Source organism: Phragmites australis, chromosome 19 (assembly GCF_958298935.1).
Source record: "Phragmites australis chromosome 19, lpPhrAust1.1, whole genome shotgun sequence".
NCBI classification, from domain to species: Eukaryota; Viridiplantae; Streptophyta; class Magnoliopsida; order Poales; family Poaceae; genus Phragmites; species Phragmites australis.
In genome coordinates, this window is record NC_084939.1 from 5,489,864 (window position 1) to 5,513,495 (window position 23,632).

Genomic DNA, 23,632 nt, shown 5'->3' on the forward strand with positions numbered 1-23,632 from the left:
TCCCTCAGGATCCCTGCGACAGGAGTTAACCCTCCGACAAATACATCCGTACATATACTTTTTATTTTGAATTTTACCCATATCCAGCAATATCCATTATATCTTAATCTGAGAGTGGAATTTCAAATCTTTCATCATAAGCTTTCTTCATTTTTTCAAATTTATCATTCATCTCTTTTCTTAGTTCTTTTAGAATTTCTTCTTTCATTTCTATCTTCCATTGTAGTGATATTAATTCAATTTTTTCCTCAACTTTCCAATCTATATATGACACATCTAAAGGATCTACATCTTTCAACAAGCATTCTTTATATGCAGGCTTTTTTTAAGATCCTTCTTCTTTTATAATTTTACAAGGTGCTGCTGTTGTCATTTTTTAATTCTTTGCTCTTTTAAATTTCTAAATATAATCTTTTGCAGCTGGTTCTATATAATAATTTACTCCCAAAATTTTCCGAGCTTGATTTAAAACTTCATCAATATTTGCATATTTTTTCCATGACATTCCTCCTAACAATTTTGTTTCTATTTTTTGAGAAAATATTTCTTCAAATGATATATATATATATATTCCTGGTACCTTGCCATCATATACAACATATATTAGCTTCTGTTCTATTACCTTGGGATTATCTGATGTAGGTAGTACTTCATTTATCATATGGAAATATTCAGCACGACTGTTTAATATTGAAAGCATATATCCATTCTCTTCTCGTTTATTGTTATATTGATACCAGAAATTGTCTAGTATGCATTCTTGAACTTCATCTAGGATTATATGATCCTTTGGCTTAAATTTATATGAATTTGGCAGAAATATTCTGAGCTTATTTTCAGCTCCAAAACTGAAAGATTCAAACCCGCTAAAATTTATGGATCTCTTCATAACTGCAAAACAGATGATCGAGAAAATAGGTTAGGTAACATATTATCCTTTCCTTTTATATGTTCAAAAATAACTTTATAGCTATTTCCAGAAATAATATCTTCAAACAAAACCCATCTTCTAATAGAACTCTTCTTACTATTGATTTGTTTATAATATCTACATATTGCTTTACAGTCTGTTCTAACTGTAAATTCTCTGAATCCTAAATATATTTGGAAAGAATTTATTGCATATATTATTGCTAATATTTCTCTATCAGTATTGTTTACAGTTTTTAGCTTATAACTTCCTGAAGCATACCTACATATTTTTTCTTCTGTTTTTGGTGAATATTTATTAGGTTTTTGTTTTAATATAGCAATACATCCTTCTTTAGAGGCATTAGTTTCGATAATAAAATAATCATCATCTAAAGGTAATTCTAACGGTTTTAAGTCCTTAACTTTTTCCTTTATCAATTTTACTAACTTCATATCTTCAGAGTTGAAATACTTTTGACCATTCTTTCTTAACTTTACATATAGTGGCCCAGCAAGCTTGGCCAGAGTATCTATATAGTTTCTTGCATAATTTACAATTCCTAAGAATTGTTGTAGAACCTTTCTTTCATTCATGAGGTCAAGGAATTGTAAGATTTTCTTTGCAATATGCTCTTGTAGATATATTTTACCTTATCCTATCTCATGTCCAAGGAAATTAATTTTTTCTTTACAAATTTTCATTTTCTTTTTGAATAATATTAATCTATTTTGTTCAATTTTTCTAAAAAATATTTCAAGATGAGCAATATGTTCATTATAAGTTTTTGAGAATATTAACAGATCATCTATATAGGCTAATATAAACTCTTGATTTTCATTAAAAATATTTTGCATTTTCCTCTGAAATAATGCAGACGCATTTTTTAAGCCTAGAAGCATTACAAGCCATTCAAAATATCCTTAGGACATGTGAATGCTTTCCATTCTATAGATTCTTTTGCCATCTTGACTTGCCAAAACCCGGCTTTTAAATCAAATTTTGAAAAGTATCTGCTACCTTGAATCCTATTAATCTATTCTTATTTATTTGGAATATTATATGCATCATCCACAATATTATCATTTAGCCTTTTGTAATTTATTACCATCCGTGATTTTCCCCTTACTATTTTAGAATGATTTCTCACTATAAATACCGCTGATCTGTGTGGACTTTTACTTTCCCTTGTTGCCCCTAATTTTAATAACTCCTCAACATGCATTTTAAACTCTTTTATGTCTTTTGGAGTGGCTTCTATAGGGCATGTTTTGATTATATAATCTGGGTTTATTATGTTAATTTTACATACAATAGAGTTCTTATCCCAATATTTCATTGGTATTTCTCCAATTATTTGGATATCTTCCAATCTCTGTACAATCTTCTCTATATCCTTTTTAGATTTTTTTTGTCTCTATATCAGTTTGGTGCAAATGATTGTAATCCTATGCATTCTACACAAAAATTGTTATGTAATACGGAGTATTCTTCTAAGCTTGTATTAGACTCGTTTTCTTTATGTTTGTCTGAGAACTCATTGTCTATATTACTACCTTCAAGATTTTCATTTTCAAGATCAAGATTGATAATTTTTTGGTGTTGCGTTCCACCACACTTTCGTACTTCTGAGATATATGAGATATTATCTTGGTATGAAATAAATGTGATACCTTGTTCATGTATAATTGTGGTTTGTAAAGAATATTGTAAAAACCTTAATCCAATTATCATATCATCGTTTATCATAGATAGGTCTCGTATTGTAATTTCATCTATTATGTATTCTGTGCCATTTATTAATACATCAATATTGTATGCTAACTGGTTATTGATCTTTTTTACTCCTGACATATCAATGGAAGTCTCTGCTTTATTATCATCTATCGTATGTACTATTTCAGGATATTTTACAAAGAATTTATCATGAATAATATTTTATGTGCATCTCGTGTCTACTAATGCCAATATTTTATAGGTAATATTTGGCCTTAATTTTACCTTTACTGGAATTCTTATTCCTAATATTTTTTTAAATAGTAACTTAACTATATACTTATTTCCAAAATTTGTTATAGCATCTTTTAACTGGATTATCTTGTCTCCTTTACTATCTTTTAACGCTATAATTTGCTCTTGGCATTCAGTATTTTCTATGAACTTATCTTCTTTCAAATCTGTATTGTCCATTTTGGTTTTCAGATCCTCTAATTCTACTTCTAATTTATTCACTTTGTTTTCTAATGTTCTTACTCTGCTGGACATTATTTTTTCATCTGGTTCTATCTCTAGCTCTTTTCTCTATTTTTGCTTTTTTGCTTTCAAGCATTCAAAGCATGCTTGTTTTAAACATATGCTGCATGTAGCTCTATTTTCTTGACTTGGGTAGTATATACAAAAAGCACATTTTATATTATAATCCCCCTTTCCTCTAATCCAATCATGACCACAACTTACTTGATCTATTATTTCTATTTTTAGACCCGCTAATTCGTCTATTAAGTCCATTTCATTATTACTTGACTCGTAGTCAGTCTCATTGTTTTTAATCTCATCAGTTTCTATGATTGAGTATATTGACTCATCGTCTTTGATTTCATCATCACAAACTAATATATTTTCATTTACACTATCTATTATCAAAACTCTTTCCTGTTTTTCATATTTGCTAGAATATCTTTTCTGATCCTTATTAGGACAAGTTCTACTTAGGTGGTCAGGTGAATTGCATATTAAACATCTACGTGTCTTGTCGTAATTTTTTCCTAGGATTATAACGTCTTACGTTCCTCTTATGTAAAAATAGAGGTTTATTATCTGATCTTCTTAGAAAATATCTTTTCTTGGTTTTGTAATTATTATTATTCTTTCGTTGAGGTCTATAATATCTTCTATTCTTGTGCCTTTCTTCCCCATAGGTTAATGTATTTGGATTATTTTATTGCAAAAATTATAATATGAGTGTTTCATGGATCTTTGTGCTTGTATATTTGTGCATATTTTCTTCAGTTGTTTAAATACAAAAGTTATGGTTTGAGATATATTGATAACTGCCCCTTCAGTTTCCTTTTTATATTCTTCAAATATCATGCTCCCTAAGGGATCAGGTAATTTATTAAAATAACGTTTAACTACTCCCTTGTTATCATTCAGTGACTTCAAGGTGTTTGAACTTAGTAAAAACCCGAATATACCTTTAAACACTTGGAGTTCTTCGAATATATTTTTCAATGAAGTTGTTGTCATATCAACCATGACCAAAAAGTAAATAACGTCAAAGGCCTTCTCAACTTGTAGTATTTCTTCATTGCAATCAATTTCTTCAAACTGTTTCTTCCTAAGAGCACAACATTTTACTAGAAACGATGGCTCAACACCCATTTCAGAAGCAAGGTCTTTGGCAATGTTCAAACTAGATGTATACACTTCATTTCTATACTTCTCAAAGTATTTACAGTCAATTTGGTGTAAGGCAGAGTCGATGCACATGGATGATAATTGTAACTTCTTACTCACAGTATTTACATGAAATAAAATATCATACCAAATAATCATACCAAGTATAAACTCAAAGCTACCAAGAAAGTCGAATAATTGTTTTGCACGCTCTTGTCCTTGTGTTCATATCACAAGCTTGACGTAACTCAGATAAAGCTAACCTTAGATGAGAAGCTTGATATCTAATTGCTTTAACACTATTTATTCGACTCTCCCACGGGTATTTCTCAATAATTTCACAGTTAAACTTGGAACATGATCAAGTAAAACTTTTTATCTTTTGATAAACCAGAAAATAATATATATATATATATTCGTTGCACAATACCGATAAATGAAACAGATTTAACACATGATTTTGCCATGTCACAAAGAGTAAGATTAAGTACAAAGCTCTTGGATTGATATCAAGCAACTATTTTTGTACCCCTGGTGTTTTACTTTCATATTTGAACCGTTGTTGTAACCTTGACCCCTTATATCATCAATATTAAGACCAAAAGGACTTCATGGACTCAAGCAATACATTAAAAAGCCCCAAACTAGATGTGTCATCCACCTTCAAGAACCCCAGAAAGTACTCCTCAATTTTTGTTTTTCTCTCAGACCTATTAACACATCTAACTATCAAAGTCATTTGTTCTTTATAACTCATATCTGGGGTACAGTCAACGATAATGGAGAAATATTTGGCCTCTTTTACAATCTTTAAGATAGTATTTGTAACATTGGAAGGCAAAAGAGAAATCAACTCATTCTAAATTTTATGATCGAGATAATGATAATGAATTTCATTGTTTTGAATACGTCTAAGGTGGTCTTGCATTACCAAATCAAATTATACGGTCATCTCAACACAAGCTAAGAAATTACAATTATTGTCATTGTAAAGTTGCTCAGTGGATCCTCTAAAAGCCAAATTTTGTTTACCAAGATATTTCATAATGGCAACTATTTGTAACAAAACTTGTTTCAACCATTCCTTCTCTTTTGTGATTTCCTGTTGAAAATATTTGTCAATTGTTTCATTTTTTCTCAATCTAGTTCTTAATTCATTTCAAGAGTTCATGCTAGTAATATGCTCAACACTAGTTTCATGTTCTTTGAATCTTTCGCTGAGATGCCTCTAATCTCTAAATCCATTATCTTCTAATGAACTCTCGCTATTGTTAGATTTGAAAATCTTACAACAGAAGCAAAACACTTTGTCAACATGCTTAGAATAAACCAACCATTTTCTATCATGTACCTCTCTGTTGTTCATTATTCTAGAATAATGAGCATACAAAAAATATCTTGAGTTACCATCTAAAGGGAGTTTAAGATTTTCTTCTCTTATAGGTCCCGTCTCACTAAAATATGTCCATTGCTTTTGTTATCAAGATTACCCTAATTTCATAGATCATACTTATCCATAGGAAAAACTGGTTGTTCATCAACACTAGTAGATGAATTAAATATATGCTTATGATCACTCATATTGTTATTATCTCCGTTGGTGTCCATATTTTCTTCTGTAGGGCTTGGTCTTCTCAATTCACATTAGGTTGTTCCTCCACAGCAACTATTGCTAACTCATCCGGATTCCTTGAACTGCTCGCATTACTCTTAAAAAATTTGTGAATAGCTCCCTTCTGTGATTCTATGAACTTATCTACTTGTTTTCTTTTTTTTTCCTTTTTCGATATCAAATGCATGCTTTCTAGAAGACATGATATCAAGAACATATTAAAAATTAAAAAAAAATGCATTTGCGGATTTGCGGATGAAATACTGAAAGGGTCACCAATTAGATGACTAAGGTAAGTCACCGTCTCACCGAATGCAAGTGCTTCAGAAAGTGCACACTACATGACCACTTCACAACGAACGCGGATTGTCGAATTGCTAATCATGAATTCACGATCAGTCATGGTCACGAAGACCTCAACCCTAATCAAGTGACATTGGTAATATTAGGCATCAGTGCATGTGCATCACACCTAATCTTAATTCTTAGGATGATTTTATCGAATGCTAAACGGAAACCACTAAAGCCAAAAAAAAACCAACATATGGAACTCGAACTTACAGAAACAACACCAATTAAGTGACTCTAAGAGCCTACAGTAGAGTGGCAGACCGATGGCAGCAAACCGATGATTCACGCAAATAGGCAATCAGGCCTGGCGGGGATGTTCAAGTCACTCGCCAGGAGCCCAGCCACCAATACGAGTCACGTTCACGGAATCATAGGGAGCAGCAGCAGCATCGCAGGCCTAACAGGGGAGTCAAGGAGACGCAAAGGTGAATGACCGGACGAGAGGTCAACGGCAGGGATTGAGGGACGCAAGTCGGCGCCATTTGTCGCAATGCCGCCAAAGCTTCTTTTGCCTGGACCGCTGGATGGGCTGAATGGCTGATCAGCAGCAGGGTCGGCTTCCTTTGGGTCGGGCCAAAATATGTAGACTGCTACTACATATGGGGGGCTCCTAGGATTTGTGGGCCCGGAGCGGCTGCCCCGCTTACCCCCTTAGGGCCAGCCCTGGTTGGGCCTAGGTGTATAATATATTCTACACCTAGGATGTACAATAGCATATATATATATATATATATATATATATATATATATATATATATATATATATGCATATATATGTGTGTATATATGTGCATATATATACACACACTACTAGTTTATTCTGCGCCTAGATGCCTAGGCTCAACTCTAGTTATTATTGTGTCACCTAATTACAACTAAAAAATATGTCAGTTACAATCCACTAGTTAGACTAGTTATAACTGCGCATTCAAAAATACATAATTACAACACGAGAAGCTAACGATTTATAATCAGTTACAATTACTCTCTCTATATATATAGCCATTCACTCTACGCAAGGCCAGATCTGCTTTAGCTTTTCATAGTTTTTTTTTTCTCTTGTCTGGAAATTTCTCCCCTTTGGTCATGCCATGCTTTCCAAGAGACGGTGAGTAGTAGATCCGAAACTGGCTTGCGTGATGCATGCCGCATCTTTATGTCACGTAGTACTACATGCTATTGTGACCTACCTCGTGCAAACTTTGGTGCCACGGCGCTAGCTGTGGTGAGCACCGTGGAATGCAATATAATGCGTGGTGTGTATGACGTTCTTCTACTGTTCTCGGCTCTAGCATTCATGCATGAATGGGTTTTTGGTGGGATACAAGTACAAACTAGTGAGTAGAGACCTCAAGGATCACACCCGGACATGGACATTGGAGGTTAGATAGGAACCGAATTGAGTGAGACTTTATGGTATTTGATGTCTAACACTTGATATTATCAGATCTTATTATAGCTCGGGATAAGGGTATTTATAACCTATATTTAACCATTTTAGGGATGTTTATGATTCAGTCTATATAGGAGTATATTTCTAGGATACACATGTCTTTTACACCGACCTTAGAAAATAATAATTAATTTATATTTACTCATCACTATTGCAGACTCTATTGTGGCCATCTCTAACAGAGGAGGAGGTTTCCACTGCTACAGTACCATCGAAAACAATGTAGCACTCGAATTTGCTCTCCAACAGATGCAATATCTAGTGCTACAGTATTGAGGAGAGAGAATCTAGCACTCTCAATTTGCTGAAACACTGTAGCATCCGTAATACTGTTCATAGAGGTTGACTGTGGGTCCGGGGGAGGAAAAAAGTAGTAGAAGGTAGAAAATAGGGTAGTTGTTGGAGATAGAAAAATAAAGAGTACTGTAATAGTGTAAGAGGATGCTGTAATAGTATTATAGGTGATAAATTTTTAGAGTATCTGCTAGAGATGGTCTAAAACGGTACTACGTTGAAATCCTTCATGATCAGAATCACGCTCATAAAACACTCGGTCCAATGGCTCTTCTTCACAAGAATCTACTCCTTGATCAAAGGTTTCCATTGACACTCCATAGTTAGCTCTATGTCATCTTCATGATGGCTTTTGTTATCCTTGTCTTTGTCTTTTCTAGACCGAAGTGGAGGTCGATATGCCACTCCTCCAACAGTATCTAATGGGAATTAGGGGGCGTAAAGGAAAAAAAATGTGAACACTGAGGGCAAGCCATTTCTTAGTGTTTTATTAAGTTGTGTGTGATCCTCGAACGGCGTGAGTGGGCTAGATGAATTCTCTGCTCCCACAAACTAGGCGTCGCGACCATACACCACATCAAGATCAGAGCCTATCTTTCTCCATCTTAAGAGCTCCTTTGTAAGGTAGGATTGGAAAAATACAAGAATAGAAAAAACATAAGAATAGAATAAAGTGACGGGTGGAAAACAGAAAATTAGAAAGAAGACTTAGAAATTTTTCAGAAATGACTGTTTGGATAATCCATAGGGAAAACATAGGAATTGTAGCCATGATAAGCGTGTTTTAGTTTATTTGCTTAATCAGCCATCTATAAACATATTTTCTACTGCTCATCAATAATTAAGCCCCACTAATTAGAATCATCATTAGCTAATAGCAGCAGCATTAAGTTCCTTGTTCTTTCTTGTATAGGAATTTTACCAAGAGGTTTGAGTGGATGCTAAAAATCCTATGAAATCAGTGTGCAAACGAGTGGATTCCTACGGAATACTATTCATGTTTCTTGCAAGCCAAACAATATGATAGGAAAATTTCCTTTGTGAACAGTGTTCCTCAAAAAAATCCTGTAATCCAAAGGACCCCTTACAGTAGGACGATGGGTCGAATTGCCTTGTTGCTGACCCTGCAGGCTGCAACACAACATCCGATACTGTTACCCGGGAAAAAGAAGAAAGACCCATCTGCTACTGTCGCAATCAAGCAAGTTCCCATGTGACCAAAGCGGGGCGGACAGGTCAGAGCGTTGCCTTGCCCGCCGTGCGCTGCTGTCGCCTTGCGATCTTGCATCGACCCACCACCGATCTCGATGTGGTGTATGGTCGCGACGCAGCGCACGCGCGGGCGGCTCAAATACCTCTAGCCGCACGTGTGCTCGGTCTGGTAGTTGAGAGAGAGAGAGAGAGAGAGAGAGAGAGAGAGAGAGAGAGAGAGAGAGAGAGAGAGTGGACCAGAGTGTGCTGCTGGCCTGGCTTACTGTGTTTACTCCTTTTTCTCCTTTTCTCCAGCAGAAAAAAAATGTCTAAACTCTCCTCATTCCACTCTGACATACTCCAGCAGGCAGTCCGGAGTCGCTAATCATCTTCTCTTTGCAGGGATGGATCATGATCGATCAAACAGCGAGTCCAAGTCAACACACCGCAGATTGCAGTGGAGCAGTTAGGAACAGAGTGTTTTTCCAGTGATACTGCTAGATGGCGTGTATTATGATATAGCGTGCTACTAGATGGCGTAGTTAGATGCCAAATCATAAACAACTCCAAGGATGATCGATGCTTACTCCAGTTCAGTCACTGATAACTGACCGGCCGGTAAACAGCTTCCAGATAACGCAGAGCAGCTGATCGACCAGCAAGCGAGCGAACCACCTTTCACGGGAAGATGATCAACGGGCCGAGGGAATCTTCCTCTCAATGTTAACCCACGCAACGATGCGGCTAATAATTGAAAGGAAACTCATCTGGAAACCATTCCTGCAGATCGAGGACAGCAGCAGCTTACTACACCTCACTGATCATGTTTGCTGCAAAGTCAGTGAGTTGCGCCCAAGATTCAGAAGCCATTTTGCCGCCATGAATCGACCTTGCCCAAGGTTCAGAAGCCGCAGGACAGTGCGTGCCAACGGCCGCTAGGTACAGGTACAGCCATGGCCGCCATGACGCTTGTCGGAGGCCGGCCGAGACGAGCTGGCAAAGCTGAAGCTATATATGCAGGCAGGCATGCAGGCCGGCGACGGGACGGGAAAGCGACCACGCCGCGAAGGCCGAGAACGGAAACGCACGTGCAGAAGCGGCCATGGCTCCGTGGGCGCGTGCGTGCGGAAAGGTTGACAGGACGAGAGCTCGATGTGTCAGTATGTGGACAGATGCAGTACCAGACCACTTGCCCGGCCGATCATGGCGGACGCGCGTGCGTCTTTTGGGAGTACGAACGTTGCTTGACGCGGACAAGGCGCCGGGTCCGGGTGGAGCAGTCAGTGCATGCTCCGTAGGAGTGTACTGCTACTACGAGGAGAATCAGCTCCATCGTTGACGAGGTGTCCTGTCCAGATGAGCTCTGCTGCAGTCGCTGCACTGCAAAATCCTGCGACGGACCATGGTACAAGAAGCGCCATTCTTGCATGGAGAGAGAGAGAGAGACCTGGCCGGACATGGGCCTCCATTTGTGGTTTGTCACACAGTCACCTTGACGTTTGTGCCACCGTACGTGTAGTTCAGCTGTATTTGGGCCGCACGTTCCTTTTTCGAGAGTGAGTTTGCTGGCGGCCCAAAATGCTGCATCTTTTCGTCAAGTCCATTTTAATTGCCATTTCCCTAATAAAAAAAGAAGAGGAAAAATGACTGCCCCAACTCAAGGATTCGAATCTAACTCAGGTTACGTTTTGTCATTTGAGCAGCTACATCAATTGTTCTTCAGGGGCGATCCAACTCACGAATGTTCACCTGGGGTGTGTTTGGTCTCCTGGATGAGATTTTGTAAAAAATTGTATCGTACAAGTAGACTGAGTAGAGTTATATTTGTTGCTAAGAAAAGTGTTTGTCTAGTTGTATCTGTCTGAACAGATTAAACTGATTTTCTGTTTGATTTACTGAATTTGAGTCTGCATGAGTAGATGTAAGAGTTAAGATTGTAATTGATTATTTGTATAAAGAAGATTTTGTGACACTGATAAGTGAACCTGTCTGTATAGGCGAATGCAAAGCTTGTATCCACTTAGCCAGGTTGCAGAGCTTAACTCCCAAGCTATGATGAAGCTGTATATTTACATCCACTGAGTCATACTGCAATAGTGGATATATGTAACTAAACATATTTTTTAGGATTCTACTTATCCGTTGTACCAGGTAGGGATGAAAATTATACCCAATTACCCATTTACTCGCTGGTAAATATCCTAATAGGGTTAGACGTGTTCCATATTTAATACTCACGGGCACACATGTGGGCTAAAAACACTACTCGATGGGTATACGGATACGAGTATGGGTAAGGCGTATCCATACCCAGCACCTGTTTACCCGTCTAACTCCCTGACATGCTCTAATCAGTGGCAGACCCAGGATTTAATAACTTGGTATTCAAGCACCAAAAAAGTTGCTTCATCCAAAATAGAATTGGTCCACAATAGCTTAAATTAGGGTACAAATGATCCAAATAGTCCAAATTACAAAATATGTAAAGAAAATTACAATTCAACTTTGCATTTCTTCATAGCTTGGAAGAGATTTATGATGTCACTATCCTTGACTTGGCAAAAAATTAACGCTCCAAAAAGGTAATCAAGCAATCATTCAAATATTGATCCCCCATTCTATTTGTCAGCTTATTCTTCACATAATTCATCGAAGAAAATACCCCATCAACACTAGCAGTTGCCACGGAAAGAAGTAATACCAATTTGAGAAGCTTGTACACAATATCATAGTTGAGATTCTTCTTTGTTTCAACAAGCATAATTAATAGCTCAACAAGATTTTTCACTGCTCTAAACCTTTCATCTCTACACATATCAGTAACAAAGTATGCAAGTTGAAAAGGAAGATGAATCATTTCAGTGCTTGAGAAATCATTAGGATAGAACTGAGTAAGCTTAACTAATTTGTCCTTGTCAAACGCAACGATTTCTCACTTGCTAGCTGCTGCAGTGCTGTCAGCAGCGTCGCGTCGGTGTCTGGCTGCCTGCGTTGCCTCGAGGCTCGAGCTTGCTGCCTTGCTTTGCTTCAGGGGCTCACTGGCCGTCCAGTCTCCAGTGTCTGAGTGTCCTCAGTCCTCCGGCAGTCCAGTAGGCTCCACCGCTCCAGCCAGCTGCCAACAGACAATAGTAGAGCAGAGCAGGTCGCCGGGTCGATGCGCGAGTGCGTGGCTAGGCAGCGGGCGGCGCGTGCTGGCGTCCTAGTGACTAGCGTGCGCCGTCCGCTGTACAGCCCTGGCCAATTAGCGATTTGGGATCGAGGAGCAAGCTACCTAGGGTTTCTTCTCGATCTCGAGTTGGGGGATTGCGTTTGGGCTGGGAGCGTCGAGTGGTTTATTCCGCTGGGGCCTGGGTGATGGCGTGATGCCATGGCCATGATGGGCTTTTGGCTGGCTGGTGGGTGTTGCTTTAGGGCTGAAAAAAGATCCGGCCCAACTAAACTATATAGATTCATGTATAGCTTCTATATACTAGATTTTTTTGCAAAAAAGTTGGGTATTCAAATGAGTACCCTTGCATCATAAGAGGTCTATCCTTGGCTCTAATCCCTGCCGCAAGTCCCTACCCACCACCCCAGCCCTACCAATCCCCTTCATCCTTCTCCCTGTCGCCACCGCTTAGAGTCTCAGCTCTCTGCCACCCGCCGCCTAGCTCACCACCGCTACCCCATGCCCCGCTCACCGCGCCACCTCCCATGCCCCAGCCCTCCGTGACCATGATTCGGTGTAGATCAGCCACCGCCCGGCTCATCGGTTCCCCGCCGCAGCCTAAGTCCCCGTCGTTGCTCAGCTCCCTGCAACCCCTACACACCTAGCCCTCAGTACAGTCATAGATCTGCCACTGCCTAGGTCCCTGCCACCTACCACCACCTTGGTCCCATCACAGCGCCACCCGCCATCGTTGGTTAGGGCGGCCACGCCGGTTGCCGATTCGCTCTTCGTACAGAGGCGATGGCTGAGGATCCCTGCTTCGCCGTGGAGCTGTCCAAGCACCAAGTCACCAAGAAGGTCACTACCATCAACGTCGAGTCCGTGAGAAGGTCCATGCCAGCAGGCAGGTAATCAGGTATGCCCGCAGACAATGGGTTTGTTCTCCATTCCTTGCACGTCGACATTCACAGGTATACCCACGGGCAAACAAAAATTCATGAGTACAGATATATGAAAGTATTAACTGTACCCACCACACCTGATTGTCATGCCTAGTGCCAGGATAGGGAAGATGCGAGGAACCAAACACATTACTAGCATATTTCTAACTTCTCCTCTGTCCTCCGTTTACATAGCCAGCAAAACTAAGCTTCCTTTAGCAAAACTTCAACTTATAGCGTTTAAATATCCACTTTTGACTTATATAAGATTAAACAATCCTTTTTTTGGCAAATAAGGATGTAATCAGATCGGATACAGAAGTATATCAGTGATCCTATATTCTATCATATATTTTATTACTCTGATTCAAGGTCGGATACAGATAATCTCGACCAAGAATACGTATTGAATATGTGACAAGTCGGATACAGATAAAGTTGATCCCAAATATTTCTTTAGATATTGAGTAAAGCAACAACCATATATATCGCATATGTTATGATTATTTAACAATTCCACATATCCAAAACTCTACTATATTAGCGGCTCAATAAGCAAATTAGCAATATATTGGTGGAGAGAAGCCAGAGAATTTATGAGTGTCTAATATACTGGCTAAAGCTTTTATTAATTATATGGACACATTATAAACTTTAAATGAAAAATATCTCAACTACAAAGTTATAGACCTCATCGAGAGCTATAATTTTTATATAATATTATCTCCATCTAACTCCATATGAAAAAGATACGCACATTGAAAGATAGGCTTAGATAATCTTTTGATATGCGTAATTTTATTCTCGTATATTCGATGTTTGAGGTACCTATCTCCCTAAATCAGACTCCAATATCCGAAAAAAACTTCCTAAATATTCATTTTTCATTCTGAAAGTATCCAAACCCCTTGGAACAGTTGGGAAATATCGACCGGTTCAGCCAATTGACCTAACTTATTTGGATTCTCAAAGTAGTCAAATGATCCAAGAAGGAAGTGTATCACAGCGTGCGATTTTCATCCATGCCTGAAAGAAGGGGAAAATACAAAACTCTCCCAAAAGTCACTTGGATTTTAACTTTCCCCCTAAAAATTGTTTTGTTAAAAAAAACATCCTAAAGGTTTGATTTTGTTATAAAAACACTTCTAAAAATTTATTTTTTTAAAAAAAATCACAAAAAATTCTAAAAAAACTAGAGACAATTCTAAGACCTTTTGTGAAATCTTTTTTCAAAAATAATATCTTTTGCGTCATATTTCATGGAGAGTAAGTTTGAAAAAAAAGAAAAACATGCAGCTCATTTATTAATTCGAGTTAAATGCATAGTTAATTATTTACTAATCCAAAATTTACGAGACAAATTTTTTTAGTCTTCTTACATGATTCTCTATCTTCTAAAAATACATGAAATCTTGAAATAGTTATTGTAACGTGCAGGATTGAGTAAATGTGTTGCAGATATATTAATTCATAACTAATCCATAACACCCCCAAAATTAGTGAAACCACTTTTATTAGTTTACTTAAACAATTATTTGTGTAGAAAAAATAATGGTAGACATGATAAAGTTAAAATAACATGACTTAATAAATGAGCTGCACATTTTTCTTTTTTTCAAACTTCCTCTCCATGAAATATGATGCAAATGATATTATTTTTGAAAAAAAATTCATATAAGGTCTTCTAATTGTCTCTAGTTTTTTTATAGAATTTTTTGTGATTTTTTTTGAATTTTAGGGGGTTTTTTTCAACAAAATCAAACTTTTGGAGGGTTTTTTTGCAACAAAACAATTTTTGAGGGCGAATGTCAAAATTCAAGTAACCTTTGGGAGGTTTTTGCATTTTTCCCCTGAAAGAATATTCCCTTTGCAACCTGCACTGCAACACGTACACGGTGATCCATGCAAATTTCTTGGCATCGGCGCGGCACAAGTAGAAGCATCAATGCCTGCTAATAAAAAAAACGTGTGGGCCCCACCTGTCATCCAAATGGTGGAGGCGAACGTGCTTGACACCTAGCGAAAGGAGGATTATTTTTTCGTTTTCTTTATTCCCAGGCTGGGCCCTGCTGCTGCTCTACACGCTGGATCCGGATCCCTATATTAAAATCACTTTCGTGGTTGACACGTGAATCTGACTTCACGCATTAGCGACAATATGCGATGTCAGGATCCTTGTTCATACACGCTATGGCTCGAAGCCAAGTGACGAGTTATGGGCCAGTTTTTTCTGGCTTCGATGCCCAAGTGAAGGTTGTTTGGAGAGCGAAAATGTGACCAGAAATCGAACAATTCTTCAAAGAATTATTCGTTTCAAATGTAGTTTTTCGTTGCTCATCTTGGTGCTTATGGCACATATACCATTCCCAAAGATGTGGAGCTAGAAACTAGGATGTGTTTGGTTGCGGATCCCAGCACGCCAAACTAAATTTTAATCACATCTAGACAATTTAGCCTCCGTTCGGATCAAGATCAAAATTTGTCATGTTCTAAAAAAAAATTTGGTTGGCCAAATTTTTTTATAACAAATTTAGATAAGATTTGAGCAACTCTTTTTTAACTAGCCAAAAATTTGATTTAGTCTCAAACCCAGCGTTGTTTTCTTCGCCCTGATTTTGGTACGACCAAATTTTGACTTGCTTGTCGAGATCGTGAACCAAACATCCCCTGCACCCTGCTGATACAACTGTGACCAAATTCACGGAATAATGCACAAATATCTATATCATTCAGGCTTCTTTGAAAGAAGGAAAAACGAGTCCGAAAAAGAAAAATGTGCGGTTAGTTGACCCGAACAGTTGTTGCCTGCATCCGCCGCTGCATTCCGACATCGCACGAGGGAAGTTCGCTTGATCACAACCAGCACACCATGGCCATGGGCCATGGCACGAAACGGCGCAGCAATCTTGGCAACATCGCCGTCACAGTTCACAAGACTGCAGATTGATCCGCCGAATTCTTCCTACGGGTATCGAGTCCCCGGCGGTGGGTAGTAGTACGGCGTCCTTGCCGCGCCGTCGAGCTCGGGGTGCCGTGTCCCCGGTGGAGGGTAGTAAGAGCCACCGGAAGGCTGCTGCGCCGGGTAGTACGGCACTGCACGGTCCACTGTACTTGGCAGCGGCGATGGCGCCGATCTTGGAAATGGTTGGTAGGCTGAGCCGGACTCCGGCGGCGGCGGGTAGGTGCTGGTCGGAGGGGCCAAATTGAACGCCGGCGGTGGGTAGCCGCTGGGCGGTGGCGGCGGGTAGTTGGTGAGTGGTGGTGGCTGTGGCGGGTAGCTGGTGATGTAGTGTGCCGGAGGTGCCGGACAGGCTGTGCATGACACCGTTGCCGGCGGGTATGATGTAATAGGCGCCTTCGGCGGTGGGTAGTTGCTGCTATTTGGCGCCGCAAACTGTGGATTCGTCATCATAGGTTGCGGCGGCAGCGGAGGAGGAGCAGGAGGGTAGCTGCTCGGCGGCAGCAAGTCGTGCAGCGGCGGGTAGAGAGAAGCGGACACTGGTGCCCACGGCGGCGGTGGCTGCGGATAGCCGCCTCTGTGTGACGCAAAGTTTGCCGTCGCTGGAGATAGATAAGGTGCACTCGGCGGAGGCGGCGGCGGAGGCGCGCAGCAAAAGCTCGGAACTTGCTCGGGTCGCGCGCCGTCCGGGACCGGGTAGAGATGCGGCTGCGGACGCACGCCGCCGGCGCCGCCGGTGATGGAGTAGGCGAAGCTGATAGTGCCGTTCGGCTTGCCGTCGGGGGCGCTCACCTGGTAGCTGACGTGCCGTAGCGCCGCGCCGTCTCCAGCTCCTCCACCTGCTGCCAGGCCCGCGATCGGCACGCCGGCCGTGCCGACGAGCTTGTTGCCGAGGAGCGACACCTGCGCCTTCACCTCGAACTCCACTAGCTGCTGCTGCCCATCTCCGTCGAGGTCGAACGCGAACACCGCGCCGTCCCAATCCGGGTTCTCGCCGCCGTCGGGGTCGGGCCGCGTCTTCTCCCTGCGGCCGACGAGGGAAACCACGGCATAGAGCGGTGGCTTCTGGAAGGGGATGAAGGACTTAACGCCGCGGCAGGAGATGGATCTGATGGTGATGCGCCGACCGCCGGCGCCGGAGGCCGACGACATGGCCAGCTTCGTGTAGCTGGGATTGAAGCTTAGAGCGGTGGGAACTGGGAAGGAATCTGAGGCTGGCTTGGACGATGGATCTGGAGTGTGAGTGCCTTGCAGATTTGACCTAGTTTTCTTCTTGGTTTCTTGGATCCCGGAGCAGTTAATATTTGCTGATGTCTTTGTTTGTGTGACTGTTCTTGGCTGCAAATGGACATTATTTTTGTTATTTTTGTTATTATTCTTTTTTTTAGTAAAGATGGGAAAATACATTTCATCTTTAAATTTGTTCTGCTGTCACTTGCACGTTTCTTCAACTACGCTCTTACAAGGAAAAGAAAAGGACTTGACATTTGTCAAATGATGATTTTTTTCCAACTACGAGATAAAAAAAGGTTTCAAGGTACAAAAGCTTGCGTTTCATTGCTTACTGAACCTTTTGAAAATTAAACTTTGGACAACAGATTTACAGGCAACAAGCTGGTGGTTTCCAGTATGTTTAGGTCACCTGTGAGCAATACATTACATCAAATATTGCACTGGCTCTCAATTAATATTTAGATAATATGCAATCATTTTTTTTTCATGAGACTGAACATCACATTTCTCTGAAATAGATATTTTATCTGCAACACTCTTGACTTTTTTTCTTCTTCTGAAAACAGGGAGCATTCTCAACAAAAAAAAAACATAAAAATGTTCCACCTTGCCTCTTCTTCCTCGAGTAACACGTACCGTGACATGACTACACTTTTCTCCTTCCTCCTTTTCTTGTTCCGTTTTTCTTCTTTGTTTCTCCATTTGTACATGACATGTTGGTGTAGTGTGACTGCGAGAGTCCACCGCACACATGTAGAAAAATATTCGTCAACAAGTGAAAAAGGCCTAAAGACTTATCTTCAAGCAAAAAAAAAATCTGAATACTACTATTTCAGAGTTTTAATTTCTAAATAGGCCAAAATGAGCGGGGAGAAAATAGTTGATCAATAATCGTAGCCAGGAACTTCCATGGCCTGATGAACAATAGTATTCAGATTAGATCATCACTAATCCGTTGTTCATCCTCTTTCTTCCCCATTGTTCACCAATAAATAGTATTCCAATGTAGCTAGGAACTTCCATGTCCTGATGAACAACCGTGTTCTTGCCATTTTCTTGAAAATGATGCCGGCTGTCTCATCTTTCCTGATTCCTTCCATATGCATGGCCAAAATCAGGGATTTCAATTTCGTCATCAGATGATGAAATGATTGAAATTCATGAAATTTTATAATTTTTGTCCTCCGCCCTGTGAGTCCACATGTTAGTGAAAGAAAATTCTAAAATTAGATTTTTCGTTATCCTTTAAATTTTTCGAAATTCGGAAAATTTCACCAAAAATTTGGCGAAATTTTAATCGCCGGCTAAAACTGCTCCGCTGATGTCTTCCCTGCTTCTATATATGCATGGGGTTCTTCTCCGACATCGGCCGCCTCCCTGAACACGCCTTTCCGGAGCTCCGAACACGCGTGCTATCTTTAGCCATGGCGATTCCCCTCCTCCGATCCTTCGTTTGCACCCCCAATAACAACCACGATGCGCTATAGCTCCCTCCTATGGATAGCACAATGATGTCTGAAAGGGCAAAACGAGGGAAGCTCCCCCTCCCTCCTCTCCTCCCACCTCCATTCCGGCCGTTCTGCAAGGCCGGCCCATGCGGCTGAGGTGACGACGCAGCGGCGATCACCAGACCGGCTGGCGCACCGGAGACGATGAAGGGGAAGACGCTGTTTAAGAGCCCTCTCCACCGCAGCCACCTCTCCGACGCTTCCAGCACCTCGTCGGCGTCCGTCGCCACCCACCGCCTCTACCAAGTCTGGAGAGGAAAGAATGTACGTCGTTGGTTTAATTCAGCCCGCACGTTCTCGTCGGCCGGTCGGGGATTCCCACGTTCCGAACAGAGATGGTTGTGATCGTCGTTGTCTGAGATGGTTTGGTCGTCTCGTGTCGTGCATGTGGCAGATATTCCTCTGCGGCGGGCGGCTCATCTTCGGCCCGGACGCCAGTTCTATCGTGCTCACGGTGGCGCTCATCATGACGCCGCTCGCGCTCTTCGTCGCCTTCGTTTCGTTCCGGCTCGCCGAGCTCATCGGGAAGCCGCTTGGCCCCGCCGTCCCGGCGACCGCCATCGCCGTCGGCGCATTCGTGAGTCCGTGACACGTACCGCACCGTCAATCATGGATCCATGTACCTCGCCCAAAATTAATTTCCTCGACCAAATTTAGCACAGCATCGTGACGCCGCCATTGCGGTGATCGAAATCGATCGTGCAGGACGTCGTGGTGCTGGTGCTGACGTCGGGGCGGGACCCCGGGATCATCCCGAGGAACGCGAGGCCGCCGGACCCCGAGGACCGCCCCGGAACGGACAGCTCGGCATCTCCCGCGGCGGCCGGCGCCGGTGGAGGCGGGGGCGCGTTGTGGTCGCTGCCGCCGACGCGCGACGTGTACGTGAACGGCATGGTGGTGAAGGTGAAGTACTGCCACACGTGCATGCTGTACCGGCCGCCGCGCTGCTCGCACTGCTCCGTCTGCAACAACTGCGTCGAGCGCTTCGACCACCACTGCCCCTGGGTCGGCCAGTGCATCGGCAAGAGGAACTACCGGTTCTTCTTCATGTTCATCTCCTCGACGACGTTCCTGTGCCTGTACGTGTTCGGCGTATGCTGGGTGAACCTGTTCCTCATCACCCGGCAGTACGACTGCAGCTTCGGCCGCGCCGTCGCCGAGTCGCCGGTGTCGGGCTTCCTCATCGTCTACACCTTCGTCACCGCCTGGTTCGTCGGCGGCCTCACGGCGTTCCACTCCTACCTCGTCTGCACCAACCAGACCACGTACGAGAACTTCCGGTACCGGTACGAGGGGAAAGCCAACCCATTCAACCGCGGCGCCGCCGCCAACCTCGCCGAGATCTTCCTGTCGCCGATCCCGCCGTCGAGGAACGACTTCCAGGCGAAGGTCTCCCTCGCCGATCCCGACGCCGCCGCGCTCTACTACTCACTGGGCCCGCTGTCGTCGGAGTCCAGGGCCAGCTTCTACACCAGGGGCAGCCTCAGCTTTGACATGGCCAAGGCCAGCTTCGACCTCGACTACTCCGCCAAGCGCACCAGCGTCGCTTCCTCCGACTTCGGCGACATCTACGGCCAGCAAGCCCACGGCGCGCTCGACCGGTGCGCCACGCAGCAGCAGCAGCCGCGGCACTCCATCTTCGGCGCCGTCCCCGGCAGGGACGGCAGAAAGGTGGACGACGAAACGGACGCGGTCACGGCGGAGCTCGGGACGACGATGCAGTACGGCGCCGCCGCCGGCCGGCCGCACGGGAGGGAGTTCGAGGTGGTGTGAGCGAGTGCATGGGAAGAGAAGAAGCAAGTGCCGTTAGTTCTTTCCTGGGGATGCGATCGATTTGCGTGTCGCGTTTTTGTGTGGTGTACGTATACGTACGTGCATGTAGCCTCGATCAGCTTCGTCCTCCTGTTTGGAAATGGGATGGTTCATAGCATTCTGCTTCCATGGTACAGTGTAGTTTCAAGGCGTCATGTATAGTTGTACACATGTAGACTGCATACATACACACGTGCATGCATCCACATGAGTTGAGGTTTGGAGCTGAATGCTCAATGCTGGTTAGGATATATATACGGAGATATAAACGTGGGAAAAATAAAAAAAAAACCCTCAAAAGTTATTTGGATTTTAACTTTCCCCTCAAAAATTGTTTTGTTGAAAAAAAATCTCGAAGGTTTGATTTTGTCGAAAAACACCCCAAAAATTCAAAACAAATTTTAAAAAAATCACAAAAAATTCTAAGAAAACTAGAGATAATTCTAAGATTTTTGTGAAATTTGTTTTCAAAAATAATATCCTTTACATCATATTTCATGGAGAGTAAGTTTGAAAAAAAAAGAAAAACGTGCAGCTCATTTATTAATTCGACTTAAATGCATAGTTAATTATTTACTAATCCAAAAATCATGAAACAATTTTTTTTAGTCTTATTACATGATCCTCTATCTTGTAAAAATACATAAAATCTTGAAATAGTTATTGTAACATGCAGGATTCAGTAAATATGTTGCAGATAGATTAATTCATAACTAATCCATAACACCTCCAAAATTAGTGAAACCACTTTTATTAGTTTAATTAAACAATTATTTGTGTAGGAAAAATAATGGTAGACATGAAAAAGTTAAAATAACATGAGTTAATAAATGAGCTGCATATTTTTCTCTTTTTTCCAAACTTCCTCTCCATGAAATATGATGCAAAGGATATTATTTTTGAAAACAAATTTCACAGAAGGTCTTATAATTGTCTCTAGTGTTTTTAGAATTTTTTTGTGATTCTTTTTTTTTGAAATTTTGGAGATTTTTTGCAACAAAGTCAAACTTTTGGGGTTTTTTTTTTGCAACAAAACAAAAAAACTTTTAAGGGGAAAGTCAAAATCCAAGTGACTTTTGCAAAGTGTAGGATATACCCTTCTCGTGAATGAATAAATGATGAGAGCTCCTTACTGAAGTATTTATGTCCGCATGCGTGCATCACATCTGCTCGTGGCTTGTATGTCAGAGCTTTTTTTTTTTTAGCCCACGTTGCATCTGCATCGAAGCATGTAATGTTTGCATGAATACCGAAGTATTCACCTTATGTGTGTTTGCATAGTATAAACAAGATAAAGTATTTATTCTTACCTTTCGCAAGTATTTACATGTTTTTATGCTTTGCTTGAGGGTTTATTTCTTTATCCAATGCAGGTTTTTACCTTTGCGCATGACATATCTCATTTTTACATACCAAAGTGTTTTACTCTTTGCATACTCACATCACATGTGCTCGTTTTGCATGAGTGCCGAAGCATATACTCTTCCGAATATGTGTCATAACCCTTCGCTTGAGGGACTTAATTCATCGTTTGCAGGTTTTAGCAATTCGTATAGGGTTCTTACCCTTCGCTTGAGAGTTTTCATTCTTCGGTGTGACGAAGCATCCATCTTTCATATATGTTTTATTTTTCATATGGCAAAAAATATGCTTCATACATTGCGTTTACGTGCCAATGTGTTCATTTTGTGTATATTTGCATGAATGCATACTACGCGCATATATACGCTTTGAATGCATGTATATGTTCACTACTCACTTGCGATGAAGCGCATCCTTTTCATATATCTGCATAACGTCATCACTCGGGAATGCATATGCTTCGAGCGTTTTGCATTGCATAAGTGCATCGAGATATTTATTCTTCGCGTATATTTACTTTTTGAATGCTCGCATATGTATCGAAGCGTTTATCCTTCGCACAATTGCCGAAGTACTCATTTTCTTTATGCTTGCATTATTTATTTGCATCGAAGCACATCCTCTACAAATACAGGAATCTCACCTTTCGCGCGGGGGATTATCCATTTTGTTCAATATTCACCTTTCCTTTGTATGTCGAAGCATTTTTTCGCATATGTAGGTTCTTACCCTTCCCTCGAGGGAATAATTATTCCTTGTACACAGGTTTTAACCTTCGTATGAGAAAGCTCCTATTACTCATATATAGGAATTTTTAATTCACATGATGCAGCTTTTCCCTCATATACCGAAGGTTTTATCCTTCGCTGCTACATTTATCATTGTTCTAAAACATTTACTCTTCGATTGTACTCTTTCATGCATTTATTTATCACATGTACAAAAGATGGGGGCTAATAGTGCCTGCCCCAGCATCGAAGGCAAAAGAGACCTTCAGAAAAAAAGGCAAAGTGTTGTTTGACCTTAGAACAAAGGCAGCGTACCTCTCATCTTAAGACAAAATAAGGGGGCTAAGAGTGCTTACCCCCGCACCGAAGGTAAAAGAGACCTTCGAGAACTAAAATTCAAAGTGCTGCTTGACTTTAGAACAAAGGCAGCACACCTCTCGATTTGAAATAAAGGACAGGGGCTAAGAGTGCCTGCCCCCGCACCAAAGGAAAAAGAGACATTCGGATTACATCAATGCATTTAAGTATTTATTCTTCATGTGCACACATCTAACATACATATATTATAATGTGTTTTTCGTCTCCAAAAAGAATGTGAAGCAACTATGGTCATGTAGGACAGGAAGTCAAAGTGTCGCTGCTCCTTAGGTAAAGGCAACGCACTAATTGACTAAAAAGGCGAACAACGACCCATTAAAGAGGACCGAGGTGCCACCCAACTTCAAGTAAAAGCA

The 23,632-nt window shown here is 41.3% G+C and overlaps 2 protein-coding genes across 2 annotated transcripts; one reads left to right on the forward strand and one right to left on the reverse strand.

Annotated features, from left to right (window-relative positions):
* Positions 1-15,979: 15,979 nt before the first annotated feature.
* LOC133900044 (leucine-rich repeat extensin-like protein 5) lies at positions 15,980-17,570 on the reverse strand. The gene has a single exon (XM_062341125.1). The coding sequence runs from the start codon at positions 17,405-17,407 to the stop codon at positions 16,259-16,261; it is 1,149 nt and encodes a 382-aa protein (XP_062197109.1). The 5' UTR covers positions 17,408-17,570; the 3' UTR covers positions 15,980-16,258.
* A 1,230-nt stretch (positions 17,571-18,800) lies between these two features.
* Positions 18,801-21,007, forward strand: LOC133900631 (probable protein S-acyltransferase 6). The gene is made up of 3 exons (XM_062341826.1): positions 18,801-19,260; positions 19,391-19,573; positions 19,702-21,007. The coding sequence occupies exons 1-3, from the start codon at positions 19,141-19,143 to the stop codon at positions 20,767-20,769; spliced, it is 1,371 nt and encodes a 456-aa protein (XP_062197810.1). The 5' UTR covers positions 18,801-19,140; the 3' UTR covers positions 20,770-21,007.
* The last annotated feature ends 2,625 nt before the right edge of the window (positions 21,008-23,632 follow it).

Coding starts and splice junctions, on each gene's coding strand:
- LOC133900631 (XM_062341826.1), top strand. CDS start 19,141: ATGAAGGGGAAGACGCTGTTTAAGAGCCCTCTCCACCGCAGCCACCTC. Junction 19,261..19,390: donor AAGTCTGGAGAGGAAAGAAT/GTACGTCGTTGG, acceptor TGCATGTGGCAG/ATATTCCTCTGCGGCGGGCG. Junction 19,574..19,701: donor CCATCGCCGTCGGCGCATTC/GTGAGTCCGTGA, acceptor TCGATCGTGCAG/GACGTCGTGGTGCTGGTGCT.
- LOC133900044 (XM_062341125.1), bottom strand. CDS start 17,407: ATGTCGTCGGCCTCCGGCGCCGGCGGTCGGCGCATCACCATCAGATCC.